The 22,302-nt window shown below is 48.8% G+C and overlaps 1 protein-coding gene across 1 annotated transcript in view; it reads left to right on the plus strand.

Annotated features, from left to right (window-relative positions):
* B4GALT1 (beta-1,4-galactosyltransferase 1) overlaps positions 1 to 14,904 on the plus strand; it is an 81,149-nt gene extending 66,245 nt beyond the window's left edge. Inside the window, exons 6-9 of the mRNA XM_022551697.3 lie at positions 5,281 to 5,468; positions 7,898 to 8,020; positions 11,622 to 11,726; positions 11,964 to 14,904. Of these exons, the coding sequence (XP_022407405.1) occupies positions 5,281 to 5,468; positions 7,898 to 8,020; positions 11,622 to 11,726; positions 11,964 to 12,096 (549 nt within the window). The 3' untranslated portion in view covers positions 12,097 to 14,904. The remainder of the gene's footprint in view (positions 1 to 5,280; positions 5,469 to 7,897; positions 8,021 to 11,621; positions 11,727 to 11,963) is intronic.
* Positions 14,905 to 22,302: the final 7,398 nt, after the last annotated feature.

Here is a 22,302-nt window from a genome sequence, read left to right on the forward strand (position 1 = left end):
AACCTTGAGTATTTTAGCAGAGTTTCCAGCCTCCCTCTCCCCCACCATGTTTTGGTCCACGTCCACCTTCATGTCTTATTCTGGCTTTCCCAGTCTGTATTTCTTTTTTTTTTTTTTCCCAGTCTGTATTTCTTGTAGTTCCTTGAATGCTCTCTTTTCCTAACAGCCTTTACAAATGCTGCTCGCTCTTCTAGGAATATTCTTCTCATGCCACCCAACTAAACTTGGCTAACTTCTTCGAGGCCTTCTCTGATTTTCTAGAATTGGGTTTGTGTTTCCACCTCCACTTCTCCATATGTGCCGGGCTTCAGAGCTCCTTTTCTTCCCTCCCGGGTAACTGTCCACCCTAAAGAGCTCATCGCCCCATAACAACTGCCTGTTTAACTTGGAACTCCTCGAAAGCAAGGCTTGTGTCTTTTCTTTTTCTGTCTCCCTACTGCTAAGCATGGACTAGACACCCAATAAATGACAAGAATGATATATGAGAAAGAGGGAGAAACAGGACACTCTGGTCCTCTCCTGTCTCTGGAGCTGGCTTTTCTTTCTTTTTTGATAATCACTTAATTGAGATATACCATACAATTTACCTATTTAAAGTATATAACTCAGTGGCTTTTTAGTATACTCAGAGTTGTGCATCTGTCACCACAATCAGTTTTAGAACATTTTCATTAAGCCAAAAAAAAAAAAACCACCCTGTACTTCTTAGCTACCAATTCCTCCATTCCTTCCAGCCCTAGTAGCCACTAATCTACATTCTGTCTCTATGGATTTGCCTATTGTGGACATTTCATATAAATGGAATCTTATATGTGATCCTTTGTGACTGGTTTCTTTCACTTAGCATGGTGTTTAAAATTTTTTGGTGGATGTGTTTTCATTTCTCTTGGGTATATACCTGAGAGTAGAATTGCTGGATCATATGGTGACTCTTTGTTTATCCATCTGAGGAACTCCAGACTGTTTTCCAAGATGGCGGCACCATTTTATATTCCCACTAGCAGTGTATGAGGATTCTGTTTTCAGTGGACATACTACTTGCCTTCCCTTATGTTTAGTATAAATGAGGGCTCTAGGAAAAGGTTTTAATGCCCTGGAGAGCCATCTGATGCTTTTTAAAATTTTATTTGTTTATTTTTGGCTTCGTTGGGTCTTCGTTGCTGCGCACGGGCTTTCTCTAGTTGCGGCGAGGGGGGGCTACTCTTCGTTGCGGTGCGTTGGCTTCTCATTGTGGTGGCTTCCCTTGTTGCGGAGCGCGGGCCCTAGGCGCGTGGGCTTCAGTAGTTGTGGCTCATGGGCTCCAGAGCACAGGCTCAGTAGTTGTGGCACACGGGCTTTGTTGCTCCGTGGCATGTGGATCTTCCCGGACCAGGGCTCGAACCCCTGTCCCCTGCATTGGCAGGCAGGTTCTTAACCACTGTGCCATCTGATGCTTTTTAAGACATTTGTCCCTGCCGCCCAGATCTGCCAGAAGGGCATTGGGTTTGCTGCGTGAAGTGTCTAAGGGTGTAGACCCTGCCAGGCTTCCCACCTCACGTCTCCTCCCTCTACCCCAGGCCAGCACGCCTGACCAGGCCCAGGCTTCTGTCCTCTCTGGATTGATCGTTGTTGGCTTCGCTTGACTGATACACCCACTGTCAGGATTGTATGCCCCGTCATAAACAGTTTACAGGCTTTTCTGCGTGCTTTGGTCAGTGAGATAGTTGCCCTGTCCAGCTGTGGGAATGTCATATTGTTTTTTGGCCTTTCTTCTTTCTCCCTGTTCTCTCCCTCTGTTAAGCGGGGCCATTCCTAGAAGGAATGGATAAGTATAACTAACTCTTGTCTATCAGTGTAAGATGAAGCCTGCACTTAAAAAGCTCGGCCTTTCAGAGGGACATCTGCTCCCAGTGCACCAACTTCTCTATGCTGAGTATGACTTCCCAAGCTTATCACACATCTCTCAAGGTCTCGCTGACTTTTTTCTGCTGCTATAGAGGTCCTGATCATATGAGCCACAGGCTAACTCACTTGAGCCTTAATCGTTTTTAAAAACCCCTTCCTCCATCAGAGAAGCAGGATTTGGGAGGAATCTTGAAGCTGATTAGGAGGGACGCATACAAACATGAGAGAAGGAGGAGTCTCCAGGTTGGATCTGAAAAGGGCTGACTGTTCAAGATGGATGGGAAAACCTACTCCTGTGACAATGAGAGTAGCTGCCATTCGCTCATTGCCAGGCAGTGTGCTAAAGCCTTTTCATGCATTGTCCCTTTGAACACAACTCATCTGTTTTCATCCCTGTGCCCAAATGAGGAAATGGAGGCCTAGTCCCAAAGTCATATAGCTAATAAGTGAAGAAGCTGGCACTCCTGGGATAAGAGTGCATGTGTCTCTCACAATTGTGTATTTGGCTTTGCCAGACAGTAGGTGCTTGACCAGTGTTTCCCTGAGTGCATAAAGGAGTGGATGCACTGGATGAACGTGCCCTATGAAGAGGGGCAGGAATGAGAGCTGGGTGTCTTCCTATTCCCTGGAGAGGAACGAGAACCTCCTGTTAATCGTGGTGATTGGCAGACTGCCCAGGGTCTTTCTTATCCAGGAAGTTACCCAAGGTGTTGTACCATTTCATCCAAAGAAGCCTAGAACTGACTTTTCTATAATCCCAGGGGAGGAAGAGAAACACACACACACACACACACACTTTCCTAATCTACCATTCTGCTGCTCTGGTGTTCCTAGGGGCCCTGGTAGGTACACCTGCAAAAGTGTACCCTGCCCTTTCCAGCTCCCAGGATCGCACAGGTGAGGCTAGGCTGAGAGGGAGGATGGGAGGAATGATGTATAGTTTTGGGTATTTTGGAAAACTGCCTCACTAGTTGTAAGTGTGGGCCAGACACTGCAGCACCTTATTGAGTTGAAGGAGTTGTTATGCCACACACGTGGAAAGGGGTAGAACAGGTCTGCTCCTTGGGTTTCTCTTCCAGGCTTCCACTGGTCTTGGGGTTTGGCACCAGAGGTGCCCACTCATAGTTCCATATTTCTAGTTCCTGAGAGAGGAGAATGCTTAGCGTAGTCTCATTCAGGCATCTGCTTAGATCAAACAGTCGTGGCCAGTAGGCCAGGTCCTGTGGTTCAGACATGGTCACCAACACCCTGCTCCTGTTACTGGGGAGTGGACCAAGAGAAGGGAGCATTGGGCAGCCACCCTTGGGGGCCTACTACACAGCTGGGAAAAGGCTTTGTTGGAATATTGCCTTTTCACTTGTTGGAAAAATGTTCAATGGGGCTGAATTTTATCTCACAATGTTAGAGAACGCTATCTCTTTTAGGGTCTTTATGGGGCAGGAGGAGGAAGATGGTACAGGCCTCTCTCCCATCACTGGGAGGTAGAAGGGTGCGGGAGGAATGAAGTTAATCTGATTTGGGGTGAAGGTTGTTACAAGGCTGTTGAGATGATTAAGTGATGCACCATGCTTGAAAAGTACTTACCTGTGCCTGGTGTATCATCTCCCCCAGAGAATATTAGCAATGTGTTATTGTAATAATTCCAACAACTTCATATTCTTCATATGCGCTTCCTAAACTTTGGCTGTTTTTTTTTTTTTTTTTTTTTTGACCTCATGACTTACACAGAATTAGCTGAAGGCAGAATTCTAAATGATTCTTAACTGGTGAGGCAGCCAGAGAACACCCTGAGTGCCACAGGGCACAGCCTTCTCCCTTTACCACGCATGGTGAGAAAGCTTTGTCACGGACTGAAGAAAGGAGCTCTTGTGTAAGATGTTTCATTTACTCTTCTGGGCTGCTTTTTCTGACTTTCTGGTACTTGTCTTTCTCAAGTGGTTTGTTTCCCTGAGTCACCCTCCTGAGACAGGGGGCTGTGGCACTGTCTGTGCTCTCCGTACTCACACAGGCAGCCTGGTGGAGTCCTGGAGAGAGGATATTCAGCATTCTACCTTTGAGACTGTATAGCTACTGCAGGCCCTTCTGGGGCACATTTTTTCCCCAAAGTAGAGGGCCCTGATCTTGTTGATCCCAAGAGATATTGGGAACGAGCACTCAGTGAGGATTCCAGGGTGTTGGGCTCCAGCACCAGCTGTGTCATTTATGTGGCCTTAGTTTCTTCATGGCAACATTGGGAGAATTCTGGCCAGGATGAGAGCATGGGTATGGAAGGGCTTGTGAACTAAGTGTAAGGGTGGCTGTGTCGATGCTGTTACTATCCTTACTAACCTGGGGTCATGGGAATTGGTAATTGGTAAGAGCACAGACCCATGGTGGTGACCCTGAGGGGCCCCTTAGGTCGGAGTCTCCCAAAAGGATTGCCATCTGCCATTGTATGTTGAAGTCCATCTTTGGTCTACTCATCCATCCATCCATCATCCATCCATCCATCCATCCATCCATCCAGTGGTTATTTACTGAGATCTTATTATATGCCAGGCAGTATTCTAGGCAGTGGGTGAATAAAAAGTAAAAAATTCCAGCCTTCATTGACCTTATGTTCTAGTGGGGGGAGACTGGAAATAAGAGAAGTAAATAAAATGTGAAGTACCTTTGCACCAACACACTTGATTCTGGGGGACCCGATGGTTGGCACCCTGAAGCAGGTGTCCTCCTCGCTCATACACACTGTGTCTATCGTGCCGAGGATCACACTGCTCCCCACTCTACACTTTGAGCACTGTGAGGGCAGAGATTGATTTGGGTTTGCTGTATTTCCCTGGTACCTAGTTTAGTGACAAACACCTGGAAGGCACACAATGTGGTGATCAAACCATAGTCAACCACACAAAGCAGGTAGAAGTGAAAAAGTCCCATGGTCACCAGTTACCTGACTGACCCACAATTAGCTTATATATACTATATGAATAAATGACATGTATCTTTAAATGCCTTTCACCTAACAATACCATCTTGATGATCATTTCCTTTTAGAGCCTCCTTATTTTTTGTAAACAGCTCTATTCCATTGTATGGCTGTACCATGGTTTATTTAAGCAGTTTCCTGGTCATGCTTACGTCATTGCTTGCAATCTTTTGTGTTGGTGAACGTGTGATGAACAGAGTGAACACGTTCACCTGTCATTTGCACACTTGCAAGTCCTACAGGATAACTCCTAGAAGTGGGATTGCTGATTCAGGGAATGCCATTCGGTATTGAGTTGTAAAGTGAGGGCGGAAAATGAGGCCCAAGAATGGTCTAATGACCACGTGGAGTGGACAAGTCACCAGTCCCCATGAGCGTTCTGCTCAAAGGCCTTATAGCATCTGATACCACTTTTTTTGTTTCTGCACCAGGCTGGAGAATCCATGTTCAACCGTGCGAAGCTCCTCAACGTTGGCTTTAAAGAGGCCCTGAAGGACTATAGCTACAACTGCTTTGTGTTTAGTGACGTGGACCTCATTCCAATGAACGACCATAACACCTACAGGTGTTTTTCACAGCCACGGCACATTTCTGTAGCAATGGATAAGTTTGGATTTAGGTAAGAGATGTTCACCGGAATCTGCAGAAAACACATTTGTCTCTTATGTGACAACTAGGGAACGCAATTCCTCCAGCCCGGGAGGAGTGCCTCTTAGTCTCTGGAGGAGAATGCCTCCTCTGAGAATTAAGCCCATAGTCAGTTATTATTTAAGGAGGAAAATGGAGTCCAGAAACACCCATACCTCTGCACATCCAGGCAAGAAGAGTTTTTATATTTGGGATGGTGTTCGTCTTTAGGCTCCAAACAGCAGCTGTATTACCTCATTTTCTTCTCTCCCCTTCCCCACACAGTTTGGGAAACAAATTGGAATCATCTTCCCCCAGTAAATTCTTGGGCTTGGATACTTCAGTAGATGTTCCTTGGCACTTTAAGAAGGAACATGGTTCTGTGTCCCTGCAAAGCACAGGCTTCTGCTCAAACACTGGGGCTCAAACTTCTCCACCAAAATGCCCCTTGTGAGGAAGCTGGCTGAAGCCTGTCCCCAGGAGCAGCAGTGTTATCTAAAGCACATTGTCACAGGTGGAAAATAGCCTGTAGTCCATTTTTTTTTTTTAATCTTAAAAAAGAAATTTGCGTTTTGTTCCGTAATTTAGCCACGTTTGTATCAACACAAAATTGTTTTAAGTCACCTCTCAGTTGAGAACCCTGAGCTCTCCCTCCCTGTTCTGAGTCAACATGGGAGCTCTGGGAAGCTGCGCTGCGGGTACCCGTGTGCTAGGCATCCCTGGCCTCGGCTGACTACCGCAGCGTGGCGGGCCTCTGCCGCCCAGCAATGCCTTGGTTTAGATACAACAACTTCTTTCAGACTCATTTATTCTCATTGTTCCTTTCTGTCCTCCCTTGCTGGGAGCATGAGAGCTGTGAGATGAATGTAGGGATGCTCTGAAGTCCTTCCTCTAAATTAAAGGCATTCAGACCATAAACTTACTGCCTTAAAGGGGGGAAATTTGACTACAAACGGCACTCTGTACCCTCCTATCTTCCCTCTCTCCCTCCCTGTTTGTGTATCTTCTTCCCTTTGAGATACACCAGCTCTTCTGAGTTCCTCCCTTGAAGCGTGGTGGTGCTTACCTAATTCTTTACCACAGCATCGTGTTTGTTTTACCCAGAACTAGTTAGGCTTGGGAGACGAGGCAGATAGATAAGAGAAAGCAGCAGAGACAAGAAAACCAAATCTTGTCAAAATAGCATATACTTCCCCCTTGAAGTGGCTAAGAGTCCATTTCTATAAGAACACTGATTATGAAGAAGCCTTAATGGCCTGGCTACCTCTGGTTCAAACCCTCACATTACAAGTACAGACTGTAATGTGCGGTATGCCAAAGGGGGATGACTTGGCACTTAAATGATGACACCTATTTACAAGTAGATTATTTTTGATTTGTTAAAGCAGGCTCCCAGGGATCTTTGCTTGTGTATGCTTACAGTCAGAATTCCGGAATATATTTGAAAATAATAATTGCATCTTTTTTTCATATGTTCTATATGGTTTGGCTGACTTCCCCCTCAAAGTCTGAGTTAGAGTTTTCCTTCATTTGTGTGATGGGTTTTGGTCTCTTTGGATTACAGTAAGAGCCCAAGTGTGGTTTGGAGCTGCACACAGGGTTGTCACAAAACCGCAAGCTTTAAAAGACCCACAGGAAGGCTTTTGCTTGGCCTCTAGGCATGTCCAGGTTCTTAACATTTCTCATCAGTTCTTCCTCTGCGTCCCTCAGGAGTCCACAATTCATAACCACTAAAATATTGAAATACAAAAAGATTTGGAAGGATGAGAGCCCAGATGCCTTACTCCTTGAAAATGTGTCAAAATAGATTCACCATTGTACATTTTGCTAAGTCAGGATATGATAGAATTTTCCAAGAAAATTTTATTTTAGCAAATTTTCAGAAATGCTGTCTTGACTGTTGGGATCAGTGTTGAAGCCAGTATATCTCTGGAAGAATGAAAGCTAGACTGTAGATGGGCTGGGGGTGGAAAGGGGGGGTTGGCAGGGTGGGCACAGGAGACTCTAAAGCAGTTGCAGTTTCTAGGACCTTCTGGACAAGGATTTCCTGTGCAGGAGCAAGCAAGACACATGGGAAGCAGGTTCCTGAGTGGTGCAACAGAACTGGGCTTACGTTCTTGTCACAGACTGATTTTCTAGATAACCACAGGGGCAACACAATGTTCTTAGAAAGAGCAAGATTCTACTTTCTGGTATCTGTGTCTTCTCTAAGATAATCTTGAGTCTGATCTGAAAACAAAACAAACAAGGAGAGCCCGCATAAATCCCTAATTTAAAAGTTCCAGAGAATAAAAATAACTTTAGAAGTGTTTATATTTTGAACAAGCTTTATTTCAAAAAGTCAAAACTTACTAACCACTGGTCGTGTGTGTGTGTGTGTGTGTGTGTGTGTGTGTTTTGGTTTTTGTTTTTTTCCCCCAGCCTACCTTATGTGCAGTATTTTGGAGGTGTCTCTGCTCTAAGTAAACAACAGTTTCTCACCATCAATGGATTTCCTAATAACTACTGGGGCTGGGGAGGTGAAGATGATGACATTTTTAACAGGTAATGGTCACGAATTAGATCTCTTTCTTCCGTGTCTCCCTTCACTTCTGGTCTCTCTACCAGGGCTTGGTTATTCTGCAAGGATTGACCCTCAGGAGGAATGCAGTTCCCACCCAGCCCAAATTCTTAGGTGTGCCCTGCTGTAGGTGCTATAGGTGATAAAGAGTGTCTTTAGGTGGGACTTCCCTGGTGGTGCAGTGGTTGAGAGTCCGCCTGCCGATGCAGGGGACGCGGGTTTGTGCCCCAGTCCGGGAGGATCCCACATGCCGCAGAGCGGCTGGGCCCGTGAGCCATGGCCGCTGAGCCTGCGCGTCTGGAGCCTGTGCTCCTCGACGGGAGAGGCCACAACAGTGAGAGGCCCGCGTACCGCAAAAAAAAAAAAAAAAAAAAATCCGCCTGCCAATGCAGGGAACACGGGTTCGAGCCTTGGTTTGGGAAGATCCCATATGCCGCAGAGCAACTAAGCCCGTGCGCCACAACTATTGAGCCTGCGCTCTAGAGCCTGCAAGCCACAACTACTGAAGCCCGCATGCCTAGAGCCCGTGCTCCACAACAAGAGAAGCCACCGCAATAAGAAGCCTGCGCACCACAACGAAGAGGTAGCCCCCGCTCTCCGCAATTAGAGAAAGCTCACGCCCAGCAATGAAAACCCAAGGCAGCCAAAATAAATTGAAAAAGTGTCTTTAGGAAAAGTAGCTTCTGTGATTTTTGCATTACCCTTTTTGAAAATGTAAAATAAGAACCATGTGAAGGGGTGAATTTACTTTGACTCATGCTATGTGGCCGTCCACACCCTGGGCCTCTTTGTAAGCTGGTAAACCTTTATCATGTGAGTTGTCATCACAGATGGTAAAAAACCATTTGTCCGTGGCATTTGAAACCACATTCTGCTCACTTCTTCCCGGCAATGGAATTTCCAACCCTGCTGGCTGCAGGCAGAAAGCACCTTCTCCCTCTGGGAGCCAGTCTGAACTTGTCACTGAGTTTGATATCAGAATACACCCTAGTGCCTTTCTGAATTGGAGTATGTTAATTGGATAATTAACGGAAGGTGTCTGTCAGAGCAGCACCCAAAGTCATTTAAGGTTAGCTTCGTGTGGGAACTTGACATCAACCCAAGTCTTTAATACAGGCCTTGAAGAAAACGTTTTAGAGTGTCCAGATTTGTTATCAGTATGCAGAGAACTGGGCCAGGAAGGCCCAGTGAGGAGGAGGACACTGAAGCCCTGAGCAGGGAGTCCAGACAGAAACAAACCTGCTTTCACAGCACCACACCTGGCAGCTGGGCCCGTATGATGGTGTACAGGGCTGCTGTGATGCACAGACCTGAGTGATCAGAAAGGCTGGCAGGAGCGAGCCCCGAGGACGGACTTCCGAGGGTGGAGGGACTAGAAGATGAGTGGTCTATGGGGGAGCTTTCTTCTCTTCCTTTTTCAATTTTTTTTATTTTTTAAGTTGAGGTATAGTTGATGTACAGTGTATATGTTTCAGGTGTACCATAGTGATTCACAATTTTTTTTTTTTCGGTACGCGGGCCTCTCACTGTTGTGGCCTCTCCCGTTGCGGAGCGCAGGCTCCGGACGCGCAGGCTCAGCGGCCATGGCTCACGGGCCCAGCCGCTCCGCGGCATGTGGGATCTTCCCGGACCGGGGCACGAACCCGTGTTCCCTGCATCGGCAGGCGGACTCTCAACCACTGCGCCACCAGGGAAGCCCCTGATTCACAATTTTCAAAGGTTAAACTCCATGTATAGTTCCTATAAAATATTGGCTATATTCCCTGTGCTGTACAGTATATCCTTGTAGCTTATCTTTTTCATACATAGTAGTTTCTACCTCATAATCCCCTACCCCTATCTTGCTCCTCCCGCTGGAGCAGCTTTCCTGAAAGATAAGGAACCTAACTCCTACTGTGTACCGACTGGCTGTGTGCCAGGCACTAGTTCAGCACTGAGGGAGGCCAGGCTGGGAACCTTGAAGTCATCTAGGACCGGCCATTCCTGCCTCTTAGCTTACTTTTGTATTCCTGCTGTCAAGGCTTTGGTTTTGGTCCTCATTCCTTTCTCCCCCAGAACCTACACAGAATCTTGCACCCCGTTCTGGCTGCCTCTAGTCTTGTTCCCAGCTCTCCATTCTGATACTGCTTATCAGAGAGACTTCCCTTTGGCCCAAAACCTTTGGGAAACACTGTATACAGTCACCTCTCCATATCTGCGGATTCCACATCCACAGATTCAACCAACCTTCAATCGAAAATATTTGGGAGAAAAGATTCCAGAAAGCTCTAAAAAGCAAAACTTGAATTTGTTGTGCACGGGCGACTATTCGCATAACATTTACATTGTATTTACAAATAGCTACATATCATTTACATAGTATTAGGTTTTATTTTTAATTAATTAATTAATTAATTAATTTTTGGCTGCGTTGGGTCTTTGTTGCCGCACGCCGGCTTTCTCTAGTTGCAGTGAGCAGGGGCTACTCTTGGTTGTGGTGCACGGGCTTCTCATTGCGGTGGCTTCTCTTGCTATGGAGCACAGGCTCTAGGTGCGCAGACTTCAGTAGTTGTGGCACGTGGGCTCAGTAGTTGTGGCTCACGGGCTCTAGGGTGCAGGCTCAGTAGTTGTGGCGCACGGGCTTAGTTGCTCCGTGGCATGTGGGATCTTCCCGGACCAGGGCTCAAACCCATGTCCCCTGCATTGCCAGGCAGATTCTTAACCACTGCGCCACCAGATAAGTCCCTGTGTTAGGTATTATAAGTAATCTAGAGGTGATTTAAAGTATATGGGAGCTATACCCCAATAAAAATTAAATAAATAAATAAGGCTTAAAGAAAAGTATATGGGAGAGTGAGGATGTGCATAGGTTATATGCAAATGCTACACCATTTTATATAAGGGACTTGAGCATCCACTGTGAAGGGGGGGTGTTGTCCTGGAGCCAGTCCCCCGCGGATACCGAGGGATGACTGTGTTATATCCCTGTCCGACACTGGCACTGTTCTTGGGGATGCTAAAAGCTCTAAGAAGGCCTCCATGATGTCATCTTTGCCCTTCCTTCCGGCTTCATCTCCGGCCACTTCCTACCCCAGACCCTGTTCACCAGTCCCCAGAAGCTTGTGGTACTCCCTGAGGGCACTGTGCTTGCTCTCGCCTCCCTGCCTTTGCCTGTGCTGTCCTGACTGCCCGAAATGCTCTGGCAAAAGCACCCACTCATCTTCACGATTTGGCTGTGCCTAGTCTTGTTCAGGTAGAGTCGGTTGCTTCTCCCTCTGTTGCGTGCATCGCCACCCTTCCCTCGTCCCCTCCGTACTGGCACCGATGGCCCTGTGTTCTAAGCACACCCACATTATAAAGTCCGTGAGGGCAGACACCTCCAGTGCTTGGCACAGGGTGGTCACCAACACGATCTAGAACCAGTGGTAAAATGTTATGGGAAAGGCGTGTGAGTTTTAAGCAATGCCTGTACACTGGGCTGGGGTGTGGGCTGGGTGAGAACAGCTGACAGGTTGGTGGACAGGACAAGAGTCTTGCAGCTGGGACTGTGGGACCCGAGACTTATGGAAGCTCTGTGATGACGACTTGTCTCTTTACGCCTTACAGATTAGCTTTTAAAGGCATGTCTGTATCTCGCCCAAGTGCTGTGATCGGCAAGTGTCGGATGATCCGCCACTCAAGAGACAAGAAAAATGAACCTAATCCTCAGAGGTGTGTTCTGTGTTTTATTCTCTCCCCTGTGTGTGTTTCCTTCTTTCCCCTTTCAGGTGGGGCAAGCTGTAGGAATGAAGCTCTGGAATGGGCTTCATGCCTTGAGGGTTCAATCCACGGGACAGGATTGGAGTAGGAGTGGGGAGGAGGGGCCAAAAAGTACAAATGTTTAAAGTTTTTTTTTTTTTTTAAGATTTTTGTTTTGGCTTCAACCCTTTGCCCGTTTGTTCCTTGTAGGTTCGACCGAATTGCACACACAAAGGAGACAATGCTCTCTGACGGTTTGAACACACTCACCTACCTGGTGTTGGACGTGCAGAGATACCCGTTGTATACCAAAATCACAGTGGACATCGGGACACCGAGCTAGCATTTTGGTGCAATGATAAGAGACCTGAAAATGACCAGGGACCTCTGCTGTGTGTCTCTGCCAATCTGCTGGGCTGGTCCCTCTCATTCTTACCAATCAGAGTGATAGACCCTCTCGGCTCATCATTCAGACGCCTTTCCAGACGACCAGGACGAGTGGGATATTTTGCCCCCAACTTGGCTCGGCATGTGACTTCTTAGCCCCACGAGGTGTATGTAAGCATAGCAACTGTCAGCCTTTGGGGGGTTCTCAACATGTTCACAGTGTCACCCCAAAGAATCAGAGCTATACACAGCCCCAAATTTGGTGACTGTCGGACTCATTCCCTGCGAAAAACTGCTAATTTGTTGTGATATAGGTAAGAATTTTGCTTTAAATTGTGGTATTATTACTTTATGAAAAATTGGAGAGTGCTGCTGAAATTGGATTTGGTGTGATGTTTTTTCGGTGTCACATTATAACAGAAAAACACGATTTCAACCATTCTCATTTTACCCCCTTCTCCCCACCCTCTTTCCGTGGTATGCAACTGTTACAATCACTGTGTGTGTGTGTGTCTTTCCTTAGCAAAAGAATTTTAAAACTTGAGCCTTGGACCTTTCACCCTGCTAACGTGTAAATTCCAAGGCGACTTTAGCCACCAGAGCAAAAGCCTTGGGTGTTACCACATTCAGTGGCCTTTCTCCAGATTGTCTGATTTCTGAATGTAAATCCTTTTTTTAAATAGCAGTTTGTAGTATTTTAAAGAAAGAACAAATCAGGCTCTAATTACGAGCTAGCTTGATTTTGTGTTGATCCAGAATTGCATAGTGTTTAGTCGTGGCAATTTATTTTTCTGAGCATGCTATATAAACTTGAATTTCCCGTGTATTTTTATTGTGGTGTTTTAAATGTGGGGAGGGGACTGAGCATTTTTTAAGGGAAAAAATGATGTATGCTATAGTGGCCACGCATGGGCCTCTGATGTAGCTGGCAGGCCAGGTTTTCTGAAGAGCAGAGTCATCTTCGGACCCCTTGATGAGAGCTAGGCCTCCACATCAGCACTACTGAGCTGGACTCCTGGGGGAGACAGAAGCCTCGGCCTGCCTGGCTGACCTCTCCACCTCCCTCCCCTCCCCCGGTGGGCAGGGCTGAGGGAACCCTCACCTCCTCAGACTGACCCCAAGACCTCCCGCTAGGGCCCTAGGCTGTGGAGCTGTAAATGACAGCCGTGAGGTTGTTCACTGGCCCTTAGCCAAGGCAGGAGGAGGAAGCCTCCCTCTGGCCCCTGGGTGCTGCCTCCTGGGCTCTGATGGCCACACTGCCTGGCCCACCTTGCAGGACCGGTTCTCCTTCCTCTTTCTCCTTCCTCCCTTCTGCTGCCTCTCTCTTCCCTCCCTCCCCCTTTTTGTTCCTTTTCCTCTTGCCTGTTCCCTAAAACTGGCCTGTGGCGCTCAGGGTCAAACATTCATTCTCCAGCGTGAATGTGCCTTTTCATTAGAGATCTAGAAAGAAGTTCGGCTGAAACCACCCACAGTCCCCCACGACCACTCTGGTGCCTAAAGCCTCCCATTCCCCCTCAGGTTTTTAGCAGGTGCTCCCACTTCTGGGAGGCTGACCCACAGCGGTATCTTCCCCAAGCCCACCTCTGCTGCCAGAGGTTTTAGCCTGCCTGGGTTGAGATGCACAAGGCAGTTCCTGCCACTGGGTGCCCTTGCTGGGTCCAGCCTGGGCTGAGGGCTTAAAATTCAGCTTTCTAACCCCAGAGTGGACCTTACAGCTGGTAGCAGCCTGGAAACCAGCCCTCAGTGTAGAGGCTGAGCTGATGCCTGGCCCCAGTCTGAACCTGTGCCTTTATCACTTTGAGCATCTCAGATGCTAATGTGGTTCTTTTTCCAGAAGCCTTTGTATTGGTTACAAATTATTTTCCACTGCAGAAGCAGCTGGGCTATGCAAAGAGTATTCCTTCTGTCAGTTCCCCACTCCTTAACAGTGATGTTGATAAAGCCAGGAATGTACTGACAGGGAGTTTTGGGAAGTGCAAAGAATGAAGGCCTCTTTTTCTATCCCCAGATCCTGACTTTTCCAAAGTGCCTTAGAAGAGAGGAGACAAATATCCTGGGTGGTAACCTCTTTGTTACTTACTTTACTCTTAAAACAAAATTCTGACTTTTTTTCCTTTTTTGTTTTCCTATTGCATTTTCTTTCATGTTCCATTGTAATAGTCAAGTATGTGGTTCATTCTCAGGACCAAGGGAAATCCTGCTGCACCTCTTCCCCATTTGCTGATCTTCCGGTGCGCTAATGGGGTCCCAAGGTTAGGCCTGGACCTTGCCTGGTTCATGAGATGCTGCAGGTCCTGTTTCCTCACTGGGGAGTTCAGGGCTGAGGGTTCAGGGACCATTTCCTTCACCTGGAAGTTGTCACCATGAAGTTGTCATGTGCTGTGACTTTCTCTATTTCTGTCCATTCTGTTGCTGGTGACCCTGTAAAGTGGCCTTTGGGAAGGATCGGAGGGCAGGGGTGGCATAAGAGGGTAAAGGAAATGCTGGTGCTGACTCAGCCTGGGCAGGGTCTCTGCTGACCTGAGGGCTGGATGTGGGGCACCCCACACGGCTGGGAGGGGAGCGTCCACCCCACACGGCTGGGAGGGGAGCGTCCCTGTCCTAGAGACCTGTTGTGCTGTGTATCTCAATTTCCCGTGTATGCAAATGTATGTATTTACCATTGTAAGTGGGGGAATGTCTGACCTTGGTGTTCATAACAGAACTGTATTTTTGCCTTTAAAAGCCAGTAATATAACGTGAATAAATGACCCTATCTTTGTAACGGCAGGTGGTTTCTCTTCTGATGTAAGGGGTTTGGGTTCTCCCAGAGCTGGAGGGCAGTGACTGGGGCTGCCTGCTGGGAGGATGTGAGGAAAGCAGAGGTCTGCCTCCTGTGCCTGCCTCATGTGGGAGGCTGGGGGATTGGGTGGGGGGAGGAGGTGGCGCCTCACCTGGCCACGCTCCACAGCCCTGCCTGGGATCACACAGGGTGCACGCACCTCACTGGGATCAGCCGTTTCCCCATCTGAGCCTCATATTCATATCTGTAAAATGGGAGTAATAACACGTAGAGACTTTTTGAGGCTTAAAAGGGATGATGTGTCTGAAACACAGTGACTGACACCTCACAGGTACTCACTATGCAGCAGCTGGTGCCACTTCAGAGTAGAAGTTTCCCTAGCAGTTCTCCGGCCACATTCTGCTGTTTTCCACCAATGCCAGCATGGTTCTGAGATAGTTCTCAGAGCCATTTACACAAGGTATTCACAGGGTAGCTTAGATAAATAAGCTTTCTTGTCAGCCCCAGGAAATTTAACCAGACGCTCTCAAAGGTCTTAGCTGTGACCCAAGGACTTGAGACAGTAAGTACCCTGGGCACCACCTGCTCCTCCTCTGCAGTGCCCCTGGGGTCAGGCATCAGCAGCCTCTGACATGCTGCTTCGATTGAATTGGCATCTGGAAGAAATGGGCCGGAGGAAACCAGTGTGTCGGAGAGGTCACTCCCACCGTCCAGGCTGAGGGGGCTGCAGGCCCTGCTGGGATGGAGCTGTGCTTGTGGGACCGGTTGGGAAACAGAGCAGGAAGGGCAGCCCCTTGTAGCCCCACCAGGGCCATCTGGCTGTCTCCACCCATCCCTGTGACTGCTGGAAGGAGCCCTAGTGGACTCAGGCTTGAGCAGAGGTGGCTAGTACTCAGATCTGACTTTCCAGCCAGGAGACTCCTTTGGACAAAGTGCTGCCTTACAGGGCTTTCCAAACTGTAAGGTCCGGGTTAAGTGGGGCACCCTTCCCTCCCCAAATATGCACATATCCACGCAGATGCATATATGCTGACATGTGCCTAGGAGAGGCCAGAATGCTCGGGTTCAAATCCTATTGCTCCTTCTTCCTAGTTCCACGACCTTGAGTGAGTGATTCAGCCTCTCTGTGCCTCGCTTTGTTCATCTGTGTAATGGGGATAACAGTACTTCTTTCATAGGATTGTCAAGTGAATTAATCTTATAAAGCACTCAGACTGGCTCATAATAAGCATTATACATGTTACAAATATTTGTTAAATTTTTTAAAGTGCAGGTGAACACACGTGCTGAGATATACATAGAGACTGCTGTGCACACATTACCCACATATACACATGCACACACCAGGTGTTCTGGGGATCTTCCTTTTTTCCTCTTCTAGGGCACGTGTCTGTGGCAGATGGGTGAGTGGATCTCAGGGCAAGTGACCGCTCCTCTTCTGGAGACACCCAGGACCTCACCAGTGCTGCTTCCTCACCCCTTCCTGCCTCCCCTGAGTGAAGGTGTTTGGACTGGCGGCCTTGGTGATGGAGGGGGGCTTGAACCCCGCCTTGGTGGGCTCCAAGGTGCCAGGGAGGAAGGGGGCCAGGGCCAGGCTCTTGGGGTTGCCATTTCCTTGAGAAGTGCCCTTAGTCTCCCACTTCACCTGAGAACCAAACCAAGTCTGAGCCAGGCAGAGCCCAGTAGCCGTGGGTGTGGATTTGGTGGACACCAGACCCCCCCCCCCACCCAGTATAGTATCTCTTTTCCATGGGAGAATGTGACCTGGATGCCTAATCACTAATGTCCTTTGGAAGCAGGGCTGTGGTGCCCAGGCGGGTGGGTGCCCATGCAGGTATTGATATATGAGTAAAACCTCCCCAGGCAGGAGCATTTGCTGCTGGTGACAGAGGGAAGCTGTGTGTGGGAAGGATGGGGGAGAGGTTGAGGAAATGAGAAGATGACTGAGTTCTAGGTTGCCAAGTCTCCACCACACTCCCAGACACACTCTCCTCCTGTTTCTTCCAGGAGGTGGGAGTTCGGACATTCCTAGAGGCCAATTTCTTCTTAGAACTGGAACTTCTTCCCCCATCAGAAAGGAAATGAGGTTTGCCTGGCTGAGCCGGTTGTGCCAGACAAGCCTCATTTCCTTCTCTGGCACAGTCCCCTGGCAGGGAACGTGGCTGCTGCCTTCATCTGGGCTCCAGGACCTATACCCAGCTTGGGAGGCAGAGGAACCGGCGGTGTGTGGATGTCATGCGAAGTGATAGGCTCAATGGACCAGAAACCAGAGGACCGTGGCATTGCCAAGATAGCTGCCCTTGTGCAAGTTGTGTGCCAGGTCACCAGGGAGGGGGCCCGGGAAGAGGGCCAGGAAGAAGCCATACAAACAATGGTCATTATGTCTGGCCCTCCGCTTTCCCATTTGCTGTGTCACTCTGGGCAAGTCCACTCCCCTCTCTGAGCCTCAGTTTGCTCTTCTGTTTTATGAATCCACCTCTGGTCTCTCCCGCCAGAAGGAAGTGCCGTGGTCTTGGGTTTCCCCTTGTCCCTGAGGCTCACCCTTCATACTGCCTTGAAGAAAGTCATTTTATCTGAGTCTTCATTTTTAAAATTGCAGGATCACCCCTGCCTTCCCCCCTCCTTTCCCAGGAAGGCCTTGAGCATCACAGGATAATCTGCTAAAGCTCTACCTGGTGGGGCAGGCTGAGATGCTGTGGCTTTGCCATCTCCCTCTTCTGTCAGTCCCCTCCAAGCTCTGGCAGACTCCTTTCACCTGCTCCCCCTTAGGTTTTCCAAACTCAGGCTTCCTGATTATCCCATCGGCCCTGAGGGAGAAGCGCGGGAGGGAGTGTTTGTTGCGTGCAGCAGTGTTCACCCTGCCATTCCTCGTAACACTGAAAACCTAGAAGCCACCATCAGTGGGGGACTGTGCTAAGTAAAATGAGGATCATCCAAACAATCAAGTACTAGGCGACCACTGAGAATGATGAAGTGGATCTATACTTATTGATTAGAAAGAGGTCTGAGGGAAAAAAGCAAACTACAGAATGGTATTTGCACATATGGCAGGAAAATGTCTGAATAATTTAGTGCAGAGATTATTCTGCAGTTGTTTGTGGGAGCAGATGCACGAGCGATAAAATGAAGAGATGATCTCCCTTCTCTGCACAGACAGTGTGGCCAGGCTCCCATTCTGGGGTAACAACCTTTAGTGTTTTGGGGGCTGCCTGAGGGCCGAGGCCTTTAACAAGTACTAGCCCCATTGAGAGAATGAGCTGGGTTGCTCCCCAGGGGAGTTGCATTCCATGAAAGTGCCCAGACTTGGAAGAGAGACAGGGGCTTCCTCCTGTGGGGGGAATGATGGAGGTCTGTGCCCTATTCACATTGAGGGGGGACGTGGCATGCTCTGGGGATGTTCATGGAGGCTGGACGGGATCAATTCCGGCCGGAGAGCTTCTAGCAATTCTCTCGGATTTAGAAAAATAAAGTTAGGACAGTTTTGCCACTCTTTCCTGAGTTCCATTAAATGTTCGTGCCTGTTATACTTGGGTAATAAAAATGTTAACCAACAGAAAAAATAGTGGGGATGGGGGCACTGTGCCCTGGCTCTGGAGGGGCAAGATTGGCCTGAGGCACCTGATCAGGGCCCTGGGAGGACTATGAACCCAGCAGGAAGCCGAGGCGACCCCACTGCCTGTGGATCTCTGGCCCTGGAATCCAGGTGTCCTGCTGCTGAGGGAGGCCCTGACATCTGGATTTTGACACAGACCCAAGCCTGCAGCTATCGTAGATTCATTTCCGGGCCAGATGTGAGTGCCAGACAATTGGTGTGTCCTCCTGGCCCTTGTCCCTGCCTGGGAGGTATGAGCCACAGGAGGGAGGGTAGCAGGTTGTGACCAGTAAGAGTGCACGCCACTATCTTTGACGCTGTCTCTGGTGGGGTGCCAAGAGCTGGGTGCCGAGCCCTGCACCCCACCCCCTCGCTCAGCTCCACGGGGGCCCAGACAGCTGGAGCTTCCTGCACTGAGAGCCTTGGTCAGGGTGGGCCACCAGCGGTTATCCAGCCGGGGACTTGGGCCATTGGTGGGGCCTTCAGAGTATTCCCTTTCTGTGAAATGTCCTGTTGCTTTGTGTTCGGCGACTTTGCTTTCCCCTGATGACAGCAGCGCAGGAGACAGGCCAGTTCCCAGGCCCCAGCTCTCTGGTTCCCCACTTCACCAAAGGCACGTCTATAATGAGGGAGGGAACAGGAGGACTTGGCGAACTGCTGCACCACTGTGATCCCTCACACGGCTTCTCCCCTTATGAGCACACCTGGCCCTTTATGCACTGCGTTGCTCATTACAGTAATCCCCAGCATGAGAATCATATGTTCAGGGAGGTCATGTGACTTGCACAAGGTCACATAGAGTTAGTGTCTGATCCAGGAGTCCCAGCCCGGGGTTCTGGCTACAGAACCATGATCCAGCCACTCATCCAGCCTCAGCTGCTCTCCCTCCACAAAACAGTGTGAGAGCTGGAGGCCTGAGGCCGAGTGGTGCCCAGCCTCAGCCAGAAGACACGGCCCTCGCTTCGAGCCTGGCCTCAGCAGCATTGCCAAGAGAAGTGCAGTGTAGACAGGGGGCTAGAACCAAGACCTGGTTTCTGTTTTGTGTTGTTTGGGTTTTGTCTGGTTTTCCTTTTACAGTTTTAGAGCACTTGGGAATCTGGCATACTTTGTGGCAGCAGCTCCCTATACCAGGGACATTAGTGCGGCCTCCATCTGGGAGACACATGGGAGTGGCAAACACTGAAATAATCCACCAGGATGCAGGGGGCCTGGGTCATGGGTACAGGGAGGAAGGGAGACCCCTGAGAGCTGAGGACCCACGTAGACCTGAAGAAGAAGCTGGGCTCCTTTTTGCCTGTGGAAGCGTCGCTCTGTGAGGCGAGAAGCAGCCCATGGTTCACAGACAGTACAGCTCCTTCATCACAGTGCTCAGTCCTGTCCCTTCCCTGGGCTGACACTTGGTGTCCAGGGGAGCTTGGCACAGTATTGTCCCAAGGCTGCTGGGGACATGGGGAGGACAGAGAGACAGGCAGCTCTGCTGAGGCCTGGACTCCTGCTCAGCTCTCCCTTTTCCTTCTAGGCACCTCTTCTCCCCCCTCCCCGTGCACCCTCTCCCCGAAGGAGGGCAGCGCAGCACCATTCCCAATCCTCCCAAAACTTCTTAGCCAATGGCGCTTTCCTAAATGAAACCAGGGGCTGTGTCTGATGATTCATGGTTTTTAGACAGGCTGAATCAAGAGTTCTAAAAAGCTCTGCTGGGTTTAACTTCATCAGACTCCAGACCTCAGTGATTTATGTTTCATGCGGTTTGCTCTGGATGGAAGCTGACCCAGCCACAATGAGACATGGAATGAGGAGAACTGACCATCTGATGTTGAGGAAGGAAGAAATCTCCACCGTGACCAATTTGTTGGGCAATGTCTCTCAGATGCTAGCCTGGGCCCTGCCTGCCAGCTCAGAACACTCTGTCTCTGACTCAGGTGCTGGGGCTCAACTTCGTCTCTCGCAGGCCCTGGGCTTGGTACCTGGTGGGCTTGGCTAATGACCCTGGCCCTGCTGGCTCCGTGGGGCCTGTGGGTACTCTCGCCACCTTGGGTCTGCCCTGCCTTGCAGGTTCACTGCCCACACTCTCCAGAAGACCTTTCCAGAGTTTTTCTTCATAGGAAACAAAGCCTGCTAGGTCTTTCCCTGGTCCTCCACCAACCCTGAGGTGAGCACACATCCTAGCACACTGCTGGGAGTGCCTGGCTTTGGGAGGATGAAGGCAGGAGAGAAACCTGAGGAAGCCCTGGACTGGAAGACCAGTGTTGACTGGCTAGGTGACCAAGACCAGATTATCTCTGATCCCCATCCAGAAACTGGGTGGGGAGGCTGTGAGAGCCTGCTGGGGCTGCCAGCTTGTGGTTCTAGGAAAACTCTTTAGGGTGCTTTATTCCACCTGGCCCCTCTGCCTGTTTGAGGTTGCTGCTGGGGCACTTAAACTAGGGCTCAAGGCCAGAAACAAAAGTTCTCTTTTGTCAATCCTGGAAACCAGGGACGGGGAGGGTGGAAGGAAGGGAAGCTCTGGGCAGTCCCGAGGCACCCCCAGGGGCATGGTCCAGAGTCCAAAGGGAATGAGCCTTTGCTGCAAGCCTTCCTGGAGAGCTCTATTGATTTTCCTTCTTTTTTAACATCTTTATTGGAGTATAATTGCTTTACAATGGTGTGTTAGTTTCTGCTTGATAACAAAGTGACTCAGCTATACATATACATATATCCCCATATCCCCTCCTTCTTGTGTCTCCCTCCCACCCTCCCTATCCCACCCCTCTAGGTGGTTGCAAAGCACCGAGCTGATCTCCCTGTTCCATGCTTCCCAGGTGGCGCAGTGGTTAAGAATTCCCCCTCCCAACACAGGGGACGTGAGTTCGAGCCCTGGTCTGGGAAGATCCCACATGCTGCGGAGCAAATAAGCCCATGAGCCACAACTACTGAGCCTGCCCATGAGCCACAACTACTGAGCCTGCGTGCCTAGAGCCCGTGGTCTGCAACAAGAAAAGCCACCACAACGAAAAGCCACCGCAACGAAGAGTAGCCCCTGCTCGCTGTAAAAGCCCTAGTGCAGCAACAAAGACCCAACACAGCCAAAAGTTAAAAAAAAAAAAATAGCTAGCTTTTTCTTTTTTATAGCTATTTTTTCTTCCCACTAGCTATCTGTTTTACATTTGGTAGTGTATATATGTCAATGCCACTCTCTCACTTCGTCCCAGCTTACCCTTCCCCCTCCCCGTGTCCTCAAGTCCATTCTCTACATCTGCGTCTTTATACCTGTCCTGCCCCTACCTTTTTTTTTTTAGATTCCATATATGTGTGTTAGCATACAGTATTCGTTTTTCTCTTTCTGACTTACTTCACCCTGTATGACAGTCTCTTGCTTTTCCTTCTTCCGTCTGCTTTATCACCTGGACTGAAGCTGCAAGAACACAAAGTTCAGCTCACAAGGTGAAACACAAAACTTGTCCCCAGGGTCTCTGGTGGCATCAGGTAAGACTGACAGCCAATAGGAACTCTCCAAATAAGTCATTTCAATATGTAATTTTCACAGCAGAGATTTCTTATCATTGTGCTGCAAATATTTTTTAAAATTTATATAGGATGGCAATAAAATATTTTTTAAAAATAATCTTTATGAAATTCATTGATATCTTTACATTTGTCTCTACTAATTTAATAACGTATGGTTTAAAGTCTATTAAAGGACGTCTCAAATTGCCCTTTACACATTTGCATTTGGTTTCATTGTTTTTCCAGTAATTGTACCACTGCTGTGAAACCATTTTCAACTAAATACTTAGTTGGTAACGTTACAA

The sequence above is a fragment of the Delphinapterus leucas genome, chromosome 6 (assembly GCF_059928025.1).
Source record: "Delphinapterus leucas isolate spDelLeu-1000000601 "Yukka" chromosome 6, BTC_Dleu_Yukka2, whole genome shotgun sequence".
Taxonomy (NCBI): Eukaryota; Metazoa; Chordata; class Mammalia; order Artiodactyla; family Monodontidae; genus Delphinapterus; species Delphinapterus leucas.